Source organism: Pelobates fuscus, chromosome 5 (assembly GCF_036172605.1).
Source record: "Pelobates fuscus isolate aPelFus1 chromosome 5, aPelFus1.pri, whole genome shotgun sequence".
In the NCBI taxonomy this organism is placed as follows: Eukaryota; Metazoa; Chordata; class Amphibia; order Anura; family Pelobatidae; genus Pelobates; species Pelobates fuscus.
In genome coordinates, this window is record NC_086321.1 from 372,122,314 (window position 1) to 372,141,594 (window position 19,281).

General features: G+C 42.7%; 1 protein-coding gene across 1 annotated transcript; it reads left to right on the top strand.

The window, feature by feature from the left end:
• Positions 1 to 1,108: 1,108 nt before the first annotated feature.
• Positions 1,109 to 18,946, top strand: PPP1R27 (protein phosphatase 1 regulatory subunit 27). The gene is made up of 3 exons (XM_063456220.1): positions 1,109 to 1,732; positions 6,611 to 6,761; positions 18,502 to 18,946. Exons 1-3 carry the CDS (start codon positions 1,564 to 1,566, stop codon positions 18,635 to 18,637), a joined length of 456 nt encoding a protein of 151 aa, XP_063312290.1. The 5' UTR covers positions 1,109 to 1,563; the 3' UTR covers positions 18,638 to 18,946.
• Positions 18,947 to 19,281: the final 335 nt, after the last annotated feature.

A 19,281-nucleotide genomic window follows, 5' to 3' on the forward strand; every position in this document is an offset into this window, starting at 1 on the left:
ACACATTCCCTTGCTTGGGAATAGGCTGATGATGTATTGATATCTCCTGCCTAATACGTCAATAAATAGCTCAGACAGCAGTTATGTAGCTGTTTAGTTTTACCTTCCACTAGCTTTATATTCGTTTGAATTAGCAAGCCTGTTATCCATAGTTGTTATAACTTTGGAGTTTTATGTTAGGACTTCCTGCTGGATCCACATCAAGGCCAAATGCAATATCGATTTTTAAGATTTCTGGTTTATGTAACAAAACAAGCACAGAGGCCACATTTAAGCGTTAACTGCAGAATATTTTACTTGCCCACATATTGTACATTTATTTCGACAAGTGTTCCACAATTCTCATTGAAAACACTCTGTACATGTCTTGTGGTGTCATGTCAATATATCCCTGTATTTTTGTTTTTTCATAACAAAAAGATTATCTGATGACACTTTAAAGGGACACTATAGTCACCTGAACAACTTTAGCTTAATGAAGCAGTTTTAGTGTATAGAACATGCCCCTGCAGCCTCACTGCTCAATCCTCCGCCATTTAGGAGTTAAATCCCTTTGTTTATGAACCCTAGTCACACCTCCCTGCATGTGACTTGCACAGCCTTCCATAAACACTTCCTGTAAAGAGAGCCCTATTTAGGCTTTCCTTATTGCAAGTTCTGTTTAATTAAGATTTTCTTATCCCCTGCTATGTTAATAGCTTACTAGACCCTGCAAGAGCCTCCTGTATGTGATTAAAGTTCAATTTAGAGACTGAGATACAATTATTTAAGGTAAATTACATCTGTTTGAAAGTGAAACCAGTTTTTTTTTTCATGCAGGCTCTGTCAATCATAGCCAGGGGAGGTGTGGCTAGGGCTGCATAAACAGAAACAAAGTGATTTAACTCCTAAATGGCAGTGAATTGAGCAGTGAAATTGCAAGGGAATGATCTATACACTAAAACTGCTTTATTTAGCTTAGGTGACTATAGTGTTCCTTTAACCATAGGCAAGCAGTCCACATAAAAACTTCCTTTACCCAATACCTAACTGTGCATCTGTTCTCTCCTTCCATGTGATGGATGGATGTGATATTGAGCCTGACCGGCTATGAACAGACTGTCCCCTAGTCACTGCACCCAAGACATCTTCTGTGCGCTCTCGAGCTGATTTCTTAGTCTTGCTGTTGTGACCCTGAGAAGCTCTGAGCAGCAGCTGCTCCTCTAATCAGTTGACCTGGTAAGATGAGCCTCCCTTGAACTGTAGTGGGCGTCTGTGCTGGTCGCTTGCCTTACAGTGCGATGAGATGAGTCCCTTAAATAGATGGGAAGGCAGAGCTATAAAAGGGTTTTTTTTGTGCCGCTGCCTTTGGTGTGAGCAGCGTTTTGTTGGATTGCTAATCTGCGTTCAGATCCATGCCGGAGCCAGACATAGGCAGCCTTGCGGCAAAAACGCTAAATTAGGACCTTTAAACCACGTTCCGTGGGAAGGGAGATCTACACAATTCTGTGCAGGTGGATAAGAAACCCCTCAGAGCTGGCGCTAAGTTCCCCTTCCGCAGCCCCTGATCACGGCATCCTCAGAATGCGGTATTACCCCACCCGCCGCACTGCACGCAGCCTGAGATCAACACGGACTGTACGTTTTCCAAATGATATACTCTTTTTGGACCATATTCGTCAGGGCGACCTGGAGCAGGTTGGGAGATTCATACGGGCCAGGAAGGTGAAAATTGATACAATTTATTTATCAGGTGAGGATGGCATGTAAAGGTCTAATTATCATCTATTATATCACTTCACTATCAGAAACAGACCTCTAAATTGCCAAAACTTTACCCCCAATTTGAAGCGTATATGGCCAAAAGCTAGCCCCCTCCTGCCGTTGTACAACTACAAACCCAATCATGCTTTTTTGCCAGATCTAAAGTTGGAGGGGGCTACCTCTTGGACACCCCTTGATTAGATACACCAAAGCTAACCTCTGGCACTGCTGCTGTTATGGACAACATTTACATTGATGGAAAAACTGCTGAGAGTTATGGGAGTGGCAGTCAGAAATGGTTATCACTAAATCATAACACGGGGGGAAAAAAGCCAATATCTCAGTTCTTCAGACCTGACACCATTACATCTGGCTGGTAAAACTAAACGAAACTAGCAGCATGATAAAGTAAGTGATTTGGGCAGATGACTAAAGGGGCGGGGGAGAGGGGGATGAGGGCAAATACTTTGGCAAGTGACATGGCACACTATGTAACCAGCTGTTGAACATTAGTGTTTACAATTATTATTGAATCGTTATTACGAAAGAGCTGAAGGATCTTTCTGAATTCTAATTGTACCGAAAATGGATCATAGCAGGTTTTTCTTTTATAAAGAGGGATTCTGGAGCAATGTGCTAAAATGGGAGCAATTAAGTAGGATCATTCCACTGGTTTCCACGGTAACTGCTCCACTGTTAGAACCTAAAGTTTGTTTTAAACATGAACTTTATGTTTTAAATGGAGGACTGGTTTGTCAATCCGTAACATTTGTTTCCATTTCAATAATTGTGAACCCTTCTGTAATATTTATATTGTTTGTCGTAAATGCCAGATGACGTGATGCTAAGGGACATGCCTACCTCTTGGCATCAAGGGGGTAATTTGTGCATTGTCACAATTTGCTAAGCACTCGAGATCCAAGATCAGCGCTTAGTAAGGTTATATTGAGTGTAATTATGGGCATTTACCTCTTAGATATAAAACATCAATTCTCAAAGCAATGATATGGGGCAGATTGAAAGGAATATATCTTTTATAAAATTATTAAAGAAAATAAAAAATAAAAATGAACATATTCTTAAATGACGGCCATTGGGTTGCTCTCCATTTACTATATGTTGGTATTGCTGGAGGGATTTGTTTGAATGATGTTGGGTGCCCACACTTGGCTTAGAGTCAGTCGTCCCATTCATCCCAATGTTTCTTGAGGTTAAAATCGGGGCTTTGCGTAGCCTTCTCCCATTTGTTACCACAAATAGTCCGGAATATCACTGTAGGCTGATATAGTATTTTCACTTGAATGAAGGGCCATGGAGAGCGGAGTCGGATTACAGTTAGCACCTTGCAGGCAGGCAGGTAGTTTATTTGGAGTATATATCTGTCAGACCGCCAGGTTTTGAATAGTGATTCATCACTCCACCTGGCATTGATGCCAATTTTGCAACAACAACAACAAAAAATCCTTTCGATGCAACAGCAATGCTTCAATTGAAGTTCAATTTATATAAAAGAGAACATCGAAAGGAAAAAAACATGTATTCCTGACGCTATAGTGCTGAAGTGGCTGTTTAGGTGCTGGCCTCCTCTCTGTGCAGTAAAAGGCGTTTATAGTGCTAAGACGTCAGGGACAGGCATATTAAACTGTAGTGGTTCTGGTGACTATAGTGTCACTTTGAAGAAAGTCCAAGAATATATGTTTAAGTCATTGACCTTGTCTATTTTTGCTTCTTGTCCCAAAAAGTCTGCATTGCACCTCAGACTGGAGGATGCACATAGTCCATCATCATTTGTGGATTGTCTGCTCAGTGACCAAGAACTGATTGTCTGAACACATCAAACAGTAAATCAGAACACAGGTTTAAATCAGTTAGGCAAAACCTGTGTAGGGGGGTACATGGTAGCAAGGGCAGATATATGGGCTCCGTAAACCAGGCAAGGAGATTAACGTCTGTTCTTTATAGAAGGAGAAGCAGGATAGAAAAAAAAGAGGGAAAATGCATAAAGGAGACAATACGACTTTCTGAACGATGGGAAGCAAGTCAATAATTTGACAGGAAAGGCTGGTGGGAAGAACGTTCCAATGAAATAAACGATGAAGGTTGTGAATTAGAATCTACGTTGTATTTTGAGTGAGACATTGGTGGATAATTATCAACATCGTTGTGGATATGACACAAAGGCCATGCGCTTGTTTGGGTGGAGAAATAGTTTTACCTGCAGTAAAGTAGTAAATGGCCCAGGGGCAGTTGGTAACATGAGATGTGAGAGAGGGCAAAAGATCAGGCAAGGAGATGTCAATCTGGTCACGCCTGACATGGAGGAATTACCAAATGATGTAATGGGCTTGCCAAGAAAAGACTTGCAGAGGAAGAAGAGCACGGGGTCAAAGAGCAAGGGGAGATGTTCCAATAGCCCCATCACTGGTGGTCTCCTTAGGTAGCACATCCTTGTCTTCTAGTTTTGTATGTTCTCTTGGCTTTATCTCAGCATGCTCCAGTTTTGCATCATCTAGTTCCTGTACTCCAAATTGGCTGCGTTTTGTGTTCCAGGCTCCAGGGCTGTGTATTTTGGCATGTTCCTGAGTTTCCTGTGTTCCTATCTCAGTGCCAACCTGGAAATTTCCTGGTTGTGCTTTTCCTTGTCCTACCTAGTCTTTGTGCACCCTGTTTGTCTATGGTCTGATTGTCTGGATATTATTAACTTAGTACTGTGAACAAAGGAGCTTGACCCTGGCCCCCAGTATCCTTTCCATTTACAGTCCTGGCTGTGGTAATCATTAAGCTGATGGCCAGTGGCGTACATACCAGGGTCGCAGGGGTCGCGGCTGCGACCGGGCCCGGCCCACCAGGGGGCCCGGCCGCCCCTGCGACCCAGGTATGTACGCACTGGGCCAGACTCTCCCGAGGCTGGCCCTGCTTACACCCGGCGGGCAGTCAGGCTGGCCGGTGCGCGAGGGAGCACTCTCCCCTGAGTGCTTCCTCTTCAGCTCCCTCGCGCACCGCAATGATACTGGAGCCGGAAGATGACGTCATCTTCCGGCGCCGGTATCAGTACGCGGCGCGCGAGGGAGCTGAAGAGGAAGCACTCAGGGGAGAGTGCTCCCTCGCGCACCGGCCAGCCTGACTGCCCGCCGGGTGACCGGCCCCCCAGGAGCCCAGCAGCACCACTGGACCCCAGGGAATCCCCTCAGCACTCCAAAAGGTAAGGAGGCTGGGGGGATTAAATTAAAAAAAAAAACGTGTGAGTGTGAGTGTTAGAGTGAGTGTGAGTGTTAGAGTGAGTGTGAGTGTTAGAGTGAGTGTGAGTGTTAGAGTGAGTGTGAGTGTTAGAGTGAGTGTGAGTGTTAGTGTGTGTGTGTGTGTGAGTGTGTTAGTGTGCGTGTTGGTGTTTGTGTTAGAGTGTGTGTGTGTGTGTGTGTCTGCTAGTGAGTGTCAGTGAATGTGTTACTGTGTGTGTCTGTTACTGAGTGTGTTTGTGTGTGTGTGTGTTAGTGAGTCTGTTTTGATGTCTGTTAGTGAGTGTGTGTTTGTCAGTGAGAGTGTATGTTTTGTAAGTGAGTGTGTATGTATGTCTGCCGCTGAGTGTGTCTCTGTCAGTAAATGTGTGTGTCTGTTAGCTAGTGTGTATGCATTTGTTCGTGAGAGTGTGTGTGTGTGTCTTCAGCACTTACCTTTCTCCAGCGCCAGACTCCCATGGCGCTGGGGATCCCTCCGCCTCTCAGCTTCGAATGCGCATGCACGGCAAGAGCCGCGCACGCATTCAAACCGCCCATAGGAAAGCATTACTCAATGCTTTCCTATGGACGTTCAGTGTCTTAAAATGGCGGAAGCGCCTCTAGCGGCTGTCAGTGAGACAGCCACTAGAGGCTGGATTAACCCTCAGTGAAACATAACAGTTTCTCTGAAACTGCTATGCTTTCAGCTGCAGGGTTAAAACTAGAGGGACCTGACACCCAGACCACTTCATTGAGCTGATGTGATCTGGGTGTCTGTAGTGGTCCTTTAAGTGTGTGTGCATCTGCATGCACTGGCGTACATACCGCGGTCGCAGCCCTGCGACCAGGTGCCCGCCGCCATGTGTTGCTGCCCCGGCCCGCGCAGAGTAAGCGCGAGGGGGGCCACGGATCAATTTTAGCACCGGGGCCCCATGGGTCATGTGTACGCCACTGCTGATGGCTCAGCATGATATGGATTATTGAGAATTCATGTGTACTGGGCAAGAATGACGATGGAATGCAGCTTGTAGAGAAATGATTGGTGGTCACCAATGTCAAAGGCACAATATTAAATACACCTGCTATGCAAGAATGTATATTAACACAATACAAAGACAAGTTTCATGCTTGAATAGTTACTGATCTAAATTAAATGCATCTTAAAGTTTCATGGAGGGAAGCATTTTTTTTTCCACGCTTTCTGCTGTTAGTTATAGCAACATCACATAGTTTTGTTAGAACCGTAGATCTGAAGTCATCCCTGTAAATTCTGGTCAGATGATGAGATGTGTGCGGCAGAGTGCAAACACACCTTCAATACATAAGGAAGAGGTAGGTGCCGCCATCTTCCCAAGTTGCCATGCACTTGAAATGTGTAATTTGCATAGAATGCCAGGCTGTGCCAAAACGTCCTTACTTATGATAACAATACTTTCTATTAAACACAAGTAACAGCCAGCATTTAGTGTATCAGCTTTGATAAATAAGCCTTTAAGCTTTAAAATGACATGCTTTATAAAACTGGTTCAGTAATGGATATGCTCTCTCCAGCCTGCAGCAAAATTAAACTAAAATACCTTTCGTTCCATAAAGATATAGATGAATTCTGCATTTCAGCTCCGTGTTACTGACTGAGTCCTCCTCTCTTTCAGGTATGGCTGCGCTGCACGAAGCAGTACTTTCAGGGAATCTGGAATGTGTAAAGCTGCTGATAAAATATGGAGCTGACATAGAGCAAAGAGATGAGAATGGATGGACCCCTTTGCACATGGCCTGCAGTGACGGGCACCCACACATTGCCAGGTGAGAACACAGTGTTCATCCCTTTTGCCATCATATGCCATCCTTCTACTAAGGGGCCGGCCAATAAGCCTTAATTATGTGCACAGAACTACATATGTCCAGTATACATCTACAGCTGAGTGGACTGACTTCCCCTCCCCCCTCCAGCCTGTCCTTGAGGAATTCTCACTAGCCCCCCCCAGCCTGTCCTTGAGGAATTCCCACTAACCCCAGCCTGTCCATGAGGAACTCCCACTGATCTCACTGACCTGTCTTTATCTCTTGTCCTGACACCAGTTCCTGAGAGGTAAATGTACCCTGGTTTTGATTCGTTCACATTTAAGATTTAAGGGTGATAATAAGAATATATTTAAAACAAATTGCACAGGAAACATTTTATTTACTCATTTATATTTTTAGTTTGGATATCGTGGTCTAATATTTGAAATTAACTTTGAATCCCTGCCAGATTACACTTTTTTACCATCTGCACCGGCACAGGGTTCTTAGACCATCACCAACCCAATCTTATCTATGGGGTAACTGGGAGGCAACATATTCCAAACCAATCTATGGAATATTGTCTTAACACCCAACAACAATGAAGAATAAAGTCAATATAATATCAAACTGAAGCTTAATACCTAAAACGTCAAGTTCTCTATCAGGGCACCATGAGGACTCCCACCTGTAAAGACAGTTGGAAATATGAGACAGCAATGATGCTTTGTGGACAGACTAGGATTAAGTTCCCACAGGGCCCTTTGCCTCCCCCTTACTCCAACTATATGGATTGTGAATGGGACCCAACTTGACAAAGTTTCTTCATGGCTCCTTGAGCACTGTCCAACCCCTGGACCTTAGGCAGCTGCCTTTGAATCCGGCTATGTTTGTGGATGATGTAATCCACGAGATATACAGCTGCATCTTCTTTTATTTGTATATTGACTGGCTTGGTGCTTCTGTTTTCTGCTACTAACTATAAATTGCACATGACAATCGATTCCAGCTCTTAAGCCCGGTTCTGATTGTTTGTTTTCTTTTAAAAATCACATGCCTGTATGCATTAAAGCAGTCAAAGGAAAGGGTTTTTTTTGTCTACAGTAAGAACAATAAGGATATGGAATTCTCTGCTTGAATAAGTGGTTTTATCAGAGTCCGTACAGATGTTTAAAAAGCAACTGGATGCATACGTGCAAAAACACATAATATTCAGGGATATCATTTTTAATTTGTGAGGTAATAGCTTCTCGATCCAAGGAGAGATCTGGCTGCCATTCTGGAGTCATGAAGGAATTTTTTCCTAGTTTGTTGCAAAATTGGAAGTGCTTCAAACTGGGTTCTTTGCCTTCTTTTGGATCAACAGCAAAAATCAGATGTGAGGAAGGCTGAACTTGATAAACACATGTCTCTTTTCAGCCTATGTAACTATTGACACTAATATCTCGGTCCTTTCACAGGTGCACGGGCTGTACCTGGGACTTTACTCACTAAACAGCAAGCTGACCACCTGATTGCCACATGTAGCACAGAGGGAAAAAATAGACAAAAATCCACTTGGATACATTTTTTATTGTGAAGTCTTATTCATTTATTCGCAGGCCTTTTACCAGCTCCCCTTATTCCATTGCTGACATAGGGGCAATTGAATGGAATTTAAACCAAATCGACCGATTTCTTTTCAGAGAGCTCGTTGTTATGTTCCCCTCTAAAAAAAGGTTCATTTTAATGTATTTGCTAAAACAGTCTAGACTGTTGTGCGGCTTAGTTGAATATTGCTCTCCAACGCTCCAGTGACAGCTGTGTGGTTATTTGGGGCTCTGGGTATATTCTAATTCTGCAATTATATGCTGGCCTTCATCCCAAACTGAAGGACTGTGGGTTTGACCTTAGCTGGAGAACAAGGCTTCCCCAGCATGGGGTCGAACAAATGTAAGGGTGCGCTAAGCATGACTAACTCATGGGGATGTGGGGGGATTATATTCTTCTGCAATTAAAGGAAAACTGTTCATTTTTTTTTTATTGAAAAAAACAAGTAATACAGCCTCTTTGTAATTTACTGAATAAATGAGAATTAATGTTAGTATATTACGTACCTTAGCATTGCTCCAAGGGGTCAGCCAAATGCTCTCTATTTGGTGGGACGCTCTATGTATCTGCTAAAACCAGGCATGCACCCTCTAAAGGCCTGAAATCATCCCAGAGTGTATATCTAAGCTGTGCAGTACATGATGTCAGGGTTCATGTCTGTGGACTAGCTAGCAGTTACTTACATTATTTTGATCAGAGGGCAAACCATGAGAGACACTGAAAAAGGGTATTAACTCATATATGTGCCATACAGAATGACTCACACAGAGTCTGTAATTCATGTAACGTGTTATTATTAACCAATGACAGTTGTCCTTTAACAAACTCCCTTCAACTATAAATAAGTGATACAGTGTCATTTTAAAGGGCCACTGTACAGCATGTTGCAGTGGTTATAGTGCCAGGAGACCTTTGCGCAGTCTGACACTTACCTGTCTCTGTTAGGTTGCTGTGATCCTTCCGCCCTGAGCTGGTAGGGTAAAGCAGATCTCCATACTTTGAATTATTCATTGGCTGAGAGTGTCACCTGCTGGATCTTAGCCAATGGATAATTCCTCATGGGTTGGTTTGATAACGCAGCACTATAAACCTCCGTGTTACAGTACCAGCGCAGACTGTAAGCGGTGTGGGCCCGCGACAGACCCAGCTAACACCATACTTAAACAGTTTGACATTTACTCAGGCAGCGTCAGCATTCCCTGGCACCATAACAACTACAGTCCACTGTTCGGGTTATGGTGCTTAGAGTATCCCTTTAAGCAGACTAGTTAGTTTAGAGAGGGTAGTATGTTTATGTGAGGTATCTTTTATGATGATGAGCCACTTTCTTTTTTTTTTAATATTCAGTAGCTAATTGTGAATATAAATGTAAACGTATTAAGCAGCAAATTCTGATGAGCTGAAAACCAGAATGTAGAATTTATCCTAGAGTAGTTGAGTTTTGTACCAAACTATAACATTTCTCAGCAGACGCCCTCTTATGATTGAGCCATCACAGGGCATTATGGTGCATGACATCACCCAGGACAACCTGTGCTGGAGAGGTAAGTAAATTTTTTACTCACCCCCCACACTGCGCTGTTCAGTAAGTAAGTGATTCTGGCTGCATAACTGTAACGTGTTTGCACTAACACTGAGCGTGTTTATCGGGCTAATATTAGTACTGAGCTTGTTTGTGGGGGGCTGGGCGTCAATCGTTGTTTTACATCGGGCACTAGTGAGACAGCCCTGCTGTTTCAGACCTTCTCTCCGTAAAATGAGAACTTGCCTGCTGGCTTCCTTCTCAGATTCTAAAGAGAGGCATTCGGGTTAATGTTATAAGTAGCATTTATGTTGCATGCCTCCTGCGTGAGACACGTGTTTAAGACCTGGGACAACTTCGTTTTATCACCCCCAACTCTTTCCTTACTTGCAAGGCCTTCTGTAGACGTCACGCTAACCATGATATTGAAGAAGGCACTGAATGTTCAATGACATAAAATTGGACCTAACGGAATGCATGTGATGGGTAGAAACGGAAAGAGTCACTTCAAAGGCTTTTTAATACTACATTGGCTCATGGGTGTAGGAAGCAGGGGGTGGATGGCGGACCCACAAATTCCCTGCTCCACACTTTGCATCTGTCAGTGAGCACAGGGAGTGAAGACGAAAAAGAAACCATCTTTTTATTTCTCCTCCTCATCAGCAATGTGTGTCCGGCCGGGATTGGATTGTGATGCCAATTGCTAAGAATAGTACATACCGTATTTACTCAAATCTAATGCGCCATGGAATCTAATGCGCACCTCAATTTTTTAAACCTGGAAGCTAAAAATGTTTTTGCTGATAAATGTAATACAACATTGTGCTACTGTGAAAATGTTTATTGCCATATACCATAATGTAACATTGATGATATTTAAATTTTAGTGCCACATGTTAAAAGGTCACTATAGGGTCAGGAACAGAAACATGTATTCCTGACCCTATAGTGCTACACCCACCATTTAGGTGGCTTGCCCCCCCCCCCCCCCCCCCCCCCCCCAGCCCCCTATAAAAGTTTAAAACTCTCACCGTATTTCCAGCGCTGCGCGGGTCCGCCGGTGCTGGCTCTGCCCCCTTTGTGACATCATCAAAATGGATGATTTTTAGCCAATCCAATGCTTTCCCATAGTGGCGACTAAAATCGGGAAGGGGCCACATGCCATTTTGACCAATCAGGACCTCCTCATAGAGATGCATTGAATCAATTAATCTCTATGAGGAAAATGCAGCGTCTCCATGCAGAGCGTGGGGACGCTGAACGGCAGGGCTGTCTACTGTGCAGCACTGCCCCAGGAAGCACCTCCAGTGGCCATCTGAGGAGTGGCCAATTGGAGGTGTCCCTAGGGGGCAATGCAAACACTGCATTTTCTCTGAAAAGGCAGTGTTTACATGAAAATGCCTGAATGGAGCTATTATACTCACCAGAACAACTACATTAAGCTGTATACTATACATTAAGCTGTAGTTGTTCTGGTGACTATAGTGTCCCTTTAAGTCTATTCTTTCTTAAGTCCTCTTTCATGAACAAAATTTGCCTGTGTGAATTGACTGGAATGGAATTTGCCTGTATGAATTCACCAGTTTTCATTCGCCTGTGAGAATTTGCCGGAAAGATTTCAATTTTGCCCCAAATGTAATGCGCCAATCGAATCTAATGCACATTCAAATTTTGGAAACTTTATTTTAAAAAAACAAGGTGCGCATTAGATTCGAGTAAATACCATATTACATTGTAAAAAACAGAGCATCACAAAAAAAAAAAAAAATAGCACAAGCCATAGGTGATTTGTAATGTTTTATTCAATTATGTAATTTCCAGAGTAGTGATGGTCATATACTGAAAATTTTAAAATGAGCTGAACTTACCTTTACTCCAGCATATTGGGAGAGACTTCTGGAGCTGTGTCCCCAATCCTCCTCCTGAGAAGTTATTATTACTTATGAATTGTATCCAGTAAAATGCTTCTCATATAGAAGGATTGAACACTCAGCGCATGCATGGAGACCAGTGCTCATTACCACTTTCAAGTATAGTTCAAAGTGAGTGAATCCGGAAGCCCTCCTGGCTGCCTGTTTGACAGCCAAGACGTGTTACTAAGTTGATTTATAAAAGTGCCGATTTCTTTTGAAATAAGCCTGCAGTGACATGCACTTAATCTCTGAAGCACCTCAGCAAGCTGGACTAGACTGTCCCTTTAACTTCAAAGCGACAACAAGTATATGTGGGATCTTGGGATAGGGTATGACCTCGGATAGGTTGAAGAGACCATTAAGCATTTGCAATCAACTCACCGGGAATCTAAAATTCACAGGTGATTAACTTGTTATTTGCAATCAGCGTCCTTTCTGGCAGACGTAAAGTTTGGCACGACTACTCAGAAAAGAATAATCAAAAGGGGGGGGAAAAAATGACTACACAAACTAAAAATAAATACAAAATCCTTCATTCTTCAAACCAGTAGGAGTAACCTGTTACTGTGATGGCGCCGTGCACAAGTGCGGCACCCTTGAATGTATATAGTTACCGCTAAGATCACAGCTTGAACAGAGCAGTAATTGGATCACACAGAAAGAGATTTGTTTGGACTTTTCTGAAGAGGTGGATTTGCCGGGGATTTGGCTGTCACGTAATATTAACTGGACAGGTTTAGGTCATTAGCAAAGGCTTGATTGAGAAAACCTTAAATGCTTACTCATCTGATGGGCTCTTTTATTTAAGAATAATAACTGTATTTCTATATAAATATGAGCATATTCAACTGCATTTGTTCTGGAGGTACAAAGGATCCTTATGGCATTTTTGGCCATGGGCTGAAAGCCAGTAGAGAATGCCAATGGTAGACTGTTAACCCTCCGAAGTGTCCTCGTTCCAGTGGAATAGTCCCATACCACCTAACTGACCCTATTCAGAACTTTTTTTTTTATCCTAAAGGGTTACTATAAGCACCCAGGCCAGTACATCTCATTAAAGTGGTCTGGGTGCAGCATTGCAGTGTCATTGAAACTTCACATTGCCGGGTTAAGACAGACTCTAGTGGCTGTGTGCCAGACAGCAACCAGGGGCTCTTTCAGGCAATAACAATCAAAGTAATGTGTCTGAGTGTATAGCAGAGCTCCACAGCAATAATACTCCCAGTAATGTGTCTGAGTGTATAACAGAGCCCCACAGTAATAATACTCCCAGTAATGTGTCTGAGTGTATAACAGAGCTCCACAGCAATAATACTCCCAGTAATGTGTCTGAGTGCATAACAGAGCTCCACAGCAATAATACTCCCAGTAATGTGTCTGAGTGTATAACAGAGCCCCACAGTAATAATACTCCCAGTAATGTGTCTGAGTGTATAACAGAGCCCCACAGTAATAATACTCCCAGTAATGTGTCTGAGTGTATAACAGAGCCCCACAGCAATAATACTCCCAGTAATGTGTCTGAGTGTATAGCAGAGCTCCACAGCAATAATACTCCCAGTAATGTGTCTGAGTGTATAACAGAGCTCCATGGCAATAATACTCCCAGTAATGTGTCTGTGTGTATAACAGAGCCCCACAGCAATAATACTCCCAGTAATGTGTCTGAGTGTATAGCAGAGCTCCACAGCAATAATACTCCCAGTAATGTGTCTGAGTGTATAACAGAGCTCCACAGCAATAATACTCCCAGTAATGTGTCTGAGTGTATAACGGAGCTCCACAGCAATAATACTCCCAGTAATGTGTCTGAGTGTATAACAGAGCTCCACAGCAATAATACTCCCAGTAATGTGTCTGAGTGTATAACGGAGCTCCACAGCAATAATACTCCCAGTAATGTGACTGAGTGTATAGCAGAGCTCCACAGCAATAATACTCCCAGTAATGTGTCTGAGTGTATAACAGAGCTCCACAGCAATAATACTCCCAGTAATGTGTCTGAGTGTATAACGGAGCTCCACAGCAATAATACTCCCAGTAATGTGTCTGAGTGTATAGCAGAGCTCCACAGCAATAATACTCCCAGTAATGTGTCTGAGTGTATAACAGAGCTCCACAGCAATAATACTCCCAGTAATGTGTCTGAGTGTATAGCAGAGCTCCACAGCAATAATACTCCCAGTAATGTGTCTGAGTGTATAACAGAGCTCCACAGCAATAATACTCCCAGTAATGTGTCTGAGTGTATAACGGAGCTCCACAGCAATAATACTCCCAGTAATGTGACTGAGTGTATAACAGAGCTCCACAGCAATAATACTCCCAGTAATGTGTCTGACGGTATAACAGAGCTCCGAAGCAATAATACTCCCAGTAATGTGTCTGAGTGTATAGCAGAGCTCCACAGCAATAACTCTCAAAGTAATGTGTCTGAGTGTATAGCAGAGCTCCACAGCAATAATACTCACAGTAATGTGTCTGAGTGTATAACGGAGCTCCACAGCAATAATACTCCCAGTAATGTGTCTGAGTGTATAACAGAGCTCCACAGTAATAATACTCCCAGTATGTGTCTGAGTGTATAACAGAGCTCCACAGCAATAATACTCCCAGTAACGTGTCTGAGTGTATAACAGAGCTCCACAGCAATAATACTCCCAGTAATGTGTCTGAGTGTATAGCAGAGCTCCACAGCAATAACTCTCAAAGTTATGTGTCTGAGTGTATAGCAGAGCTCCACAGCACTAATACTCCCACTAATGTGTCTGAGTGTATAACAGAGCTTCACAGCAATAATACTCCCAGTAATGTGTCTGAGTGGATAACGGAGCTCCACCGCAATAATACTCCCAGTAATGTGTCTGAGTATATAACATAGCTCCACAGTAATAATACTCCCAGCAAAGTGTCTGAGTGTATAGCAGAGCTCCACAGCAATAACTCTCAAAGTAATGTGTCTGAGTGTATAGCAGAGCTCCACAGCAATAATACTCCCAGTAATGTGTCTGAGTGTATAACAGAGCTCCACAGCAATAATACTCCCAGTAATGTGTCTGAGTGTATAACAGAGCTCCACAGCAATAATACTCCCAGTAAAGTGTCTGAGTGTATAGCAGAGCTCCACAGCAATAACTCTCAAAGTAATGTGTCTGAGTGTATAGCAGAGCTCCACAGCAATAATACTCCCAGTAATGTGTCTGAGTGTATAACAGAGCTCCACAGCAATAATACTCCCAGTAATGTGTCTGAGTGTATAACAGAGCTCCACAGCAATAATACTCCCAGTAATGTGTCTGAGTGTATAACAGAGCTCCACAGCAATAATACTCCCAGTAATGTGTCTGAGTGTATAACAGAGCTCCACAGCAATAATTCTCCCAGTTATGTGTCTGAGTGTATAGCAGAGCTCCACAGCAATAACTCTCAAAGTAATGTGTCTGAGTGTATAACAGAGCTCCACAGCAATAATACTCCCAGTAATGTGTCTGAGTGTATAACAGAGCTCCACAGTAATAATACTCCCAGTAATGTGTCTGAGTGTATAACAGAGCTCCACAGTAATAATACTCCCAGTAATGTGTCTGAGTGTATAACAGAGCTCCACAGCAATAATACTCCCAGTATGTGTCTGAGTGTATAACAGAGCTCCACAGCAATAATACTCCCAGTAACGTGTCTGAGCGTATAACAGAGCTCCACAGCAATAATACTCCCAGTAATGTGTCTGAGTGTATAGCAGAGCTCCACATCAATAACTCTCAAAGTTATGTGTCTGAGTGTATAGCAGAGCTCCACAGCAATAATAATCCCAGTAATGTGTCTGAGTGTATAACAGAGCTCCGTAGCAATAATACTCCCAGTAATGTGTCTGAGTGGATAACGGAGCTCCACCGCAATAATACTCCCAGTAATGTGTCTGAGTATATAACAAAGCTCCACAGTAATAATACTCCCAGTAAAGTGTCTGAGTGTATAGCAGAGCTCCACAGCAATAACTCTCAAAGTAATGTGTCTGAGTGTATAGCAGAGCTCCACAGCAATAATACTCCCAGTAATGTGTCTGAGTGTATAACAGAGCTCCACAGCAATAATACTCCCAGTAATGTGTCTGAGTGTATAACAGAGCTCCACAGCAATAATACTCCCAGTAATGTGTCTGAGTGTATAACAGAGCTCCACAGCAATAATACTCCCAGTAAAGTGTCTGAGTGTATAGCAGAGCTCCACAGCAATAACTCTCAAAGTAATGTGTCTGAGTGTATAGCAGAGCTCCACAGCAATAATACTCCCAGTAATGTGTCTGAGTGTATAACAGAGCTCCACAGCAATAATACTCCCAGTAATGTGTCTGAGTGTATAACAGAGCTCCACAGCAATAATACTTCCAGTAATGTGTCTGAGTGTATAACAGAGCTCCACAGCAATAATACTCCCAGTAATGTGTCTGAGTGTATAACAGAGCTCCACAGCAATAATTCTCCCAGTTATGTGTCTGAGTGTATAGCAGAGCTCCACAGCAATAACTCTCAAAGTAATGTGTCTGAGTGTATAGCAGAGCTCCACAACAATAATACTCCCAGTAATGTGTCTGAGTGTATAACAGAGCTCCACAGCAATAATACTCCCAGTAATAATGTGTCTGAGTGTATAACAGATCTCCGCAGCAATAATACTCCCAGTAATGTGTCTGAGTGTATAACAGAGCTCCACAGCAATAATACTTCCAGTAATGTGTCTGAGTGTATAACAGAGCCCCACAGTAATAATACTCCCAGTAATGTGTCTGAGTGTATAACAGAGCCCCCACAGCAATAATACTCCCAGTAATGTGTCTGAGTGTATAACACAGCTCCACAGCAATAATACTCCCAGTAATGTGTCTGATTGTATAACAGAGCTCCACAGCAATAATACTCCCAGTAATGTGTCTGAGTGTATAACAGAGCTCCACAGTAATAATACTCCCAGGAATGTGTCTGTGTGTATAACAGAGCTCCACAGCAATAATACTCCCACTAATGTGTCTGAGTGTATAACAGAGCTCCACAGCAATAATACTCCCACTAATGTGTCTGAGTGTATAACAGAGCTCCACAGCAATAATACTCCCAGTAATGTGTCTGAGTGTATAACAGAGCCCCACAGCAATAATACTCCGAGTAACGTGTCTGAGTGTATAGCAGAGCTCCACAGCAATAATACTCCCAGTAATGTGTCTGAGTGTATAACAGAGCTCCACAGCAATAATACTCCCAGTAATGTGTCTGAGTGTATAACAGAGCTCCACAGTAATAATACTCCCAGTAATGTGTCTGAGTGTATAACAGAGCTCCACAGTAATAATACTCCCAGTAATGTGTCTGAGTGTATAACAGAGCTCCACAGTAATAATACTCCCAGTAATGTGTCTGAGTGTATAACAGAGCTCCACAGTAATAATACTCCCAGTAATGTGTCTGAGTGTATAACAGAGCTCCACAGCAATAATACTCCCAGTAATGTGTTTTCAAACTGCAATAAATGTGTGTATAAATCCCTCTGTGTAAATAATATACATTGTTCTTGTTCTAAATGTCATTTTCGTTTTATACATTATTATTTATAAAAACCCTAAAATATCTTAGTACAGGCCCGACCCTGGCTATTCCCCCACTCACACCCCTGCAATAAAAGTGTTCCACTTTGTCAATTTGAAATGTTTGGAGGTATCTAACCCTAGTTTGGAAAATCTATCCTACTACCCCCAATGTTTTGTCCTGCTTCTCGGAAAAGTAGACAAATTATGCACTTTATGAGTGCACGCTGCTTCCGCCCAAGAACTCAACATTAAAGGGACACTATAGTCACCAGAACAACTGCAGCTTATTGCATTTGTTCTGTTGAGTAGAATCATTTCCATCAGGCTTATTGCTGTAAACACTGTCTTCTCAGAGAAAATGCAGTGTTTACATTAAAGCCTATTGATGGCTACTAGAGGTGCTTCCTGGGGCTGTGCTGCACACTGTGCAGTACTGCTATTCGGTGTCTCCACCCTCTGCATGCAGACACTGAACTTTCCTCATAGAGATACATTGATTCGATGTATCTCTGTAAGGAGATGCTGATTGGCCAGGGCTGTGTTTAACTTGTGCTGGCTCTGCCCCTGATCTGCCTCCTTTAAAGTCTCAGCCAATCCTATGGAGAAGCATTGCAATTAGCTCAGACCACCACTTCTGATGATGTCAGCAGACAGCAGACAGCAGGCAGGTCTCAGGCAGCCAGAGGCAGAGCCAGCAGCTGTAAGATTTTACTATATTTAGTGATTTTAACACTACAGGGTCAGGAATACATGTTTGTGTTCCTGACCCTATAGTGTTTCTTTAATGGCCAATCATATCAGGTAATTCTGAGATGAAACTCCTGCTCTAACTTAGCGGCAGCACTGTGTCTACGGGTGTCAGAGAGTCCTTTTTTTTTTTTGTCAAACTTGTCAAAATGGTTTGACAAAAACTGGAGAATCTGGACCCAAAGATTCCTTGCTCCATAGCTGCTATGACAGTGTTTATAGGGCTCTAGTAGTTATAGTGCTGCAAGTATCCCTTTAATGACTTTTTCGTGGGACCCATATAAAAATGGTGTGTGTAAACGGCCGTAGGTGTGCAGGAAATCCAGTTTATGCAAATGTAGTGTACGTGTGTACATATATGCTGAATATTATCCTATAATACAAAGATATTTTTCTGTCTTTCCTTAGGTATCTCCTCGCTCTTGGAGCACGACAAGATGTTGTAAACAGCGAAGGGGAAACACCAAGTGAGCTAATAGACTCAGACTGCGAGGAGTTAGTACAAATCTTTAAACCAAGAGGTGGTGGAGCAGACAAGGAATAAACCCCAGGTCAACATCCAGAGGAGGCCTTTCTAATGTGCTGCCCCCTAGTGGTGGCGAGGCTTTAATACAGCGGACTATCAAGGTTTCCTCTGGATCTCTTAAATACATTAATCCTTCTCAGATCCGAAGAGACTCTCTGTGATCAGCCAAAGTCACAAGGTCTATAATGGGTCAAATGAACTCAGTACGACATCACGTCTTGAAATATCGTTTTTAAATGTCTGTCGCGCTTTGAAAAATCAGCAAATCAACCAATGGTGTTTGGGGTGGGGTATTAGTTACATGACAAGAATATGGTTGCCTTCAAATTATCTCTGCTTGGTTACATTATTACTGGATTGTTACATACTTTCAATGAACTATCAAAGGATCGCAGATCATACACAAAGCAATGTATATCCGTTTGCAGAACACTATATAAAAGTGTGCTGAAAGATGTACATATTTATATTTATACTGCTGCCTTGGAAGTAACATAGAATTGTCTGAGAGTTGCTTGTTCCTTTACAGTGAATTAAAAAAAGTCTTCCAAATGGGAAACGTCATGTTCGACGTGTCTGCGAGTTGAGTGTGTTTGTAAAAAGCCAAACGTTTTTGCGTCAGTGCGAAGAGTGTTTGTAAAATGCACGTCAATGTGTGATAA

What these genes read in the sequence shown, in the direction of transcription:
- PPP1R27 (XM_063456220.1), top strand. Translation starts at nt 1,564, where the DNA reads ATGCGGTATTACCCCACCCGCCGCACTGCACGCAGCCTGAGATCAACA. An exon ending in TGATACAATTTATTTATCAG is followed by an intron (nt 1,733 to 6,610) that starts GTGAGGATGGCA and finishes CCTCTCTTTCAG; the next exon opens with GTATGGCTGCGCTGCACGAA. An exon ending in GGGCACCCACACATTGCCAG is followed by an intron (nt 6,762 to 18,501) that starts GTGAGAACACAG and finishes GTCTTTCCTTAG; the next exon opens with GTATCTCCTCGCTCTTGGAG.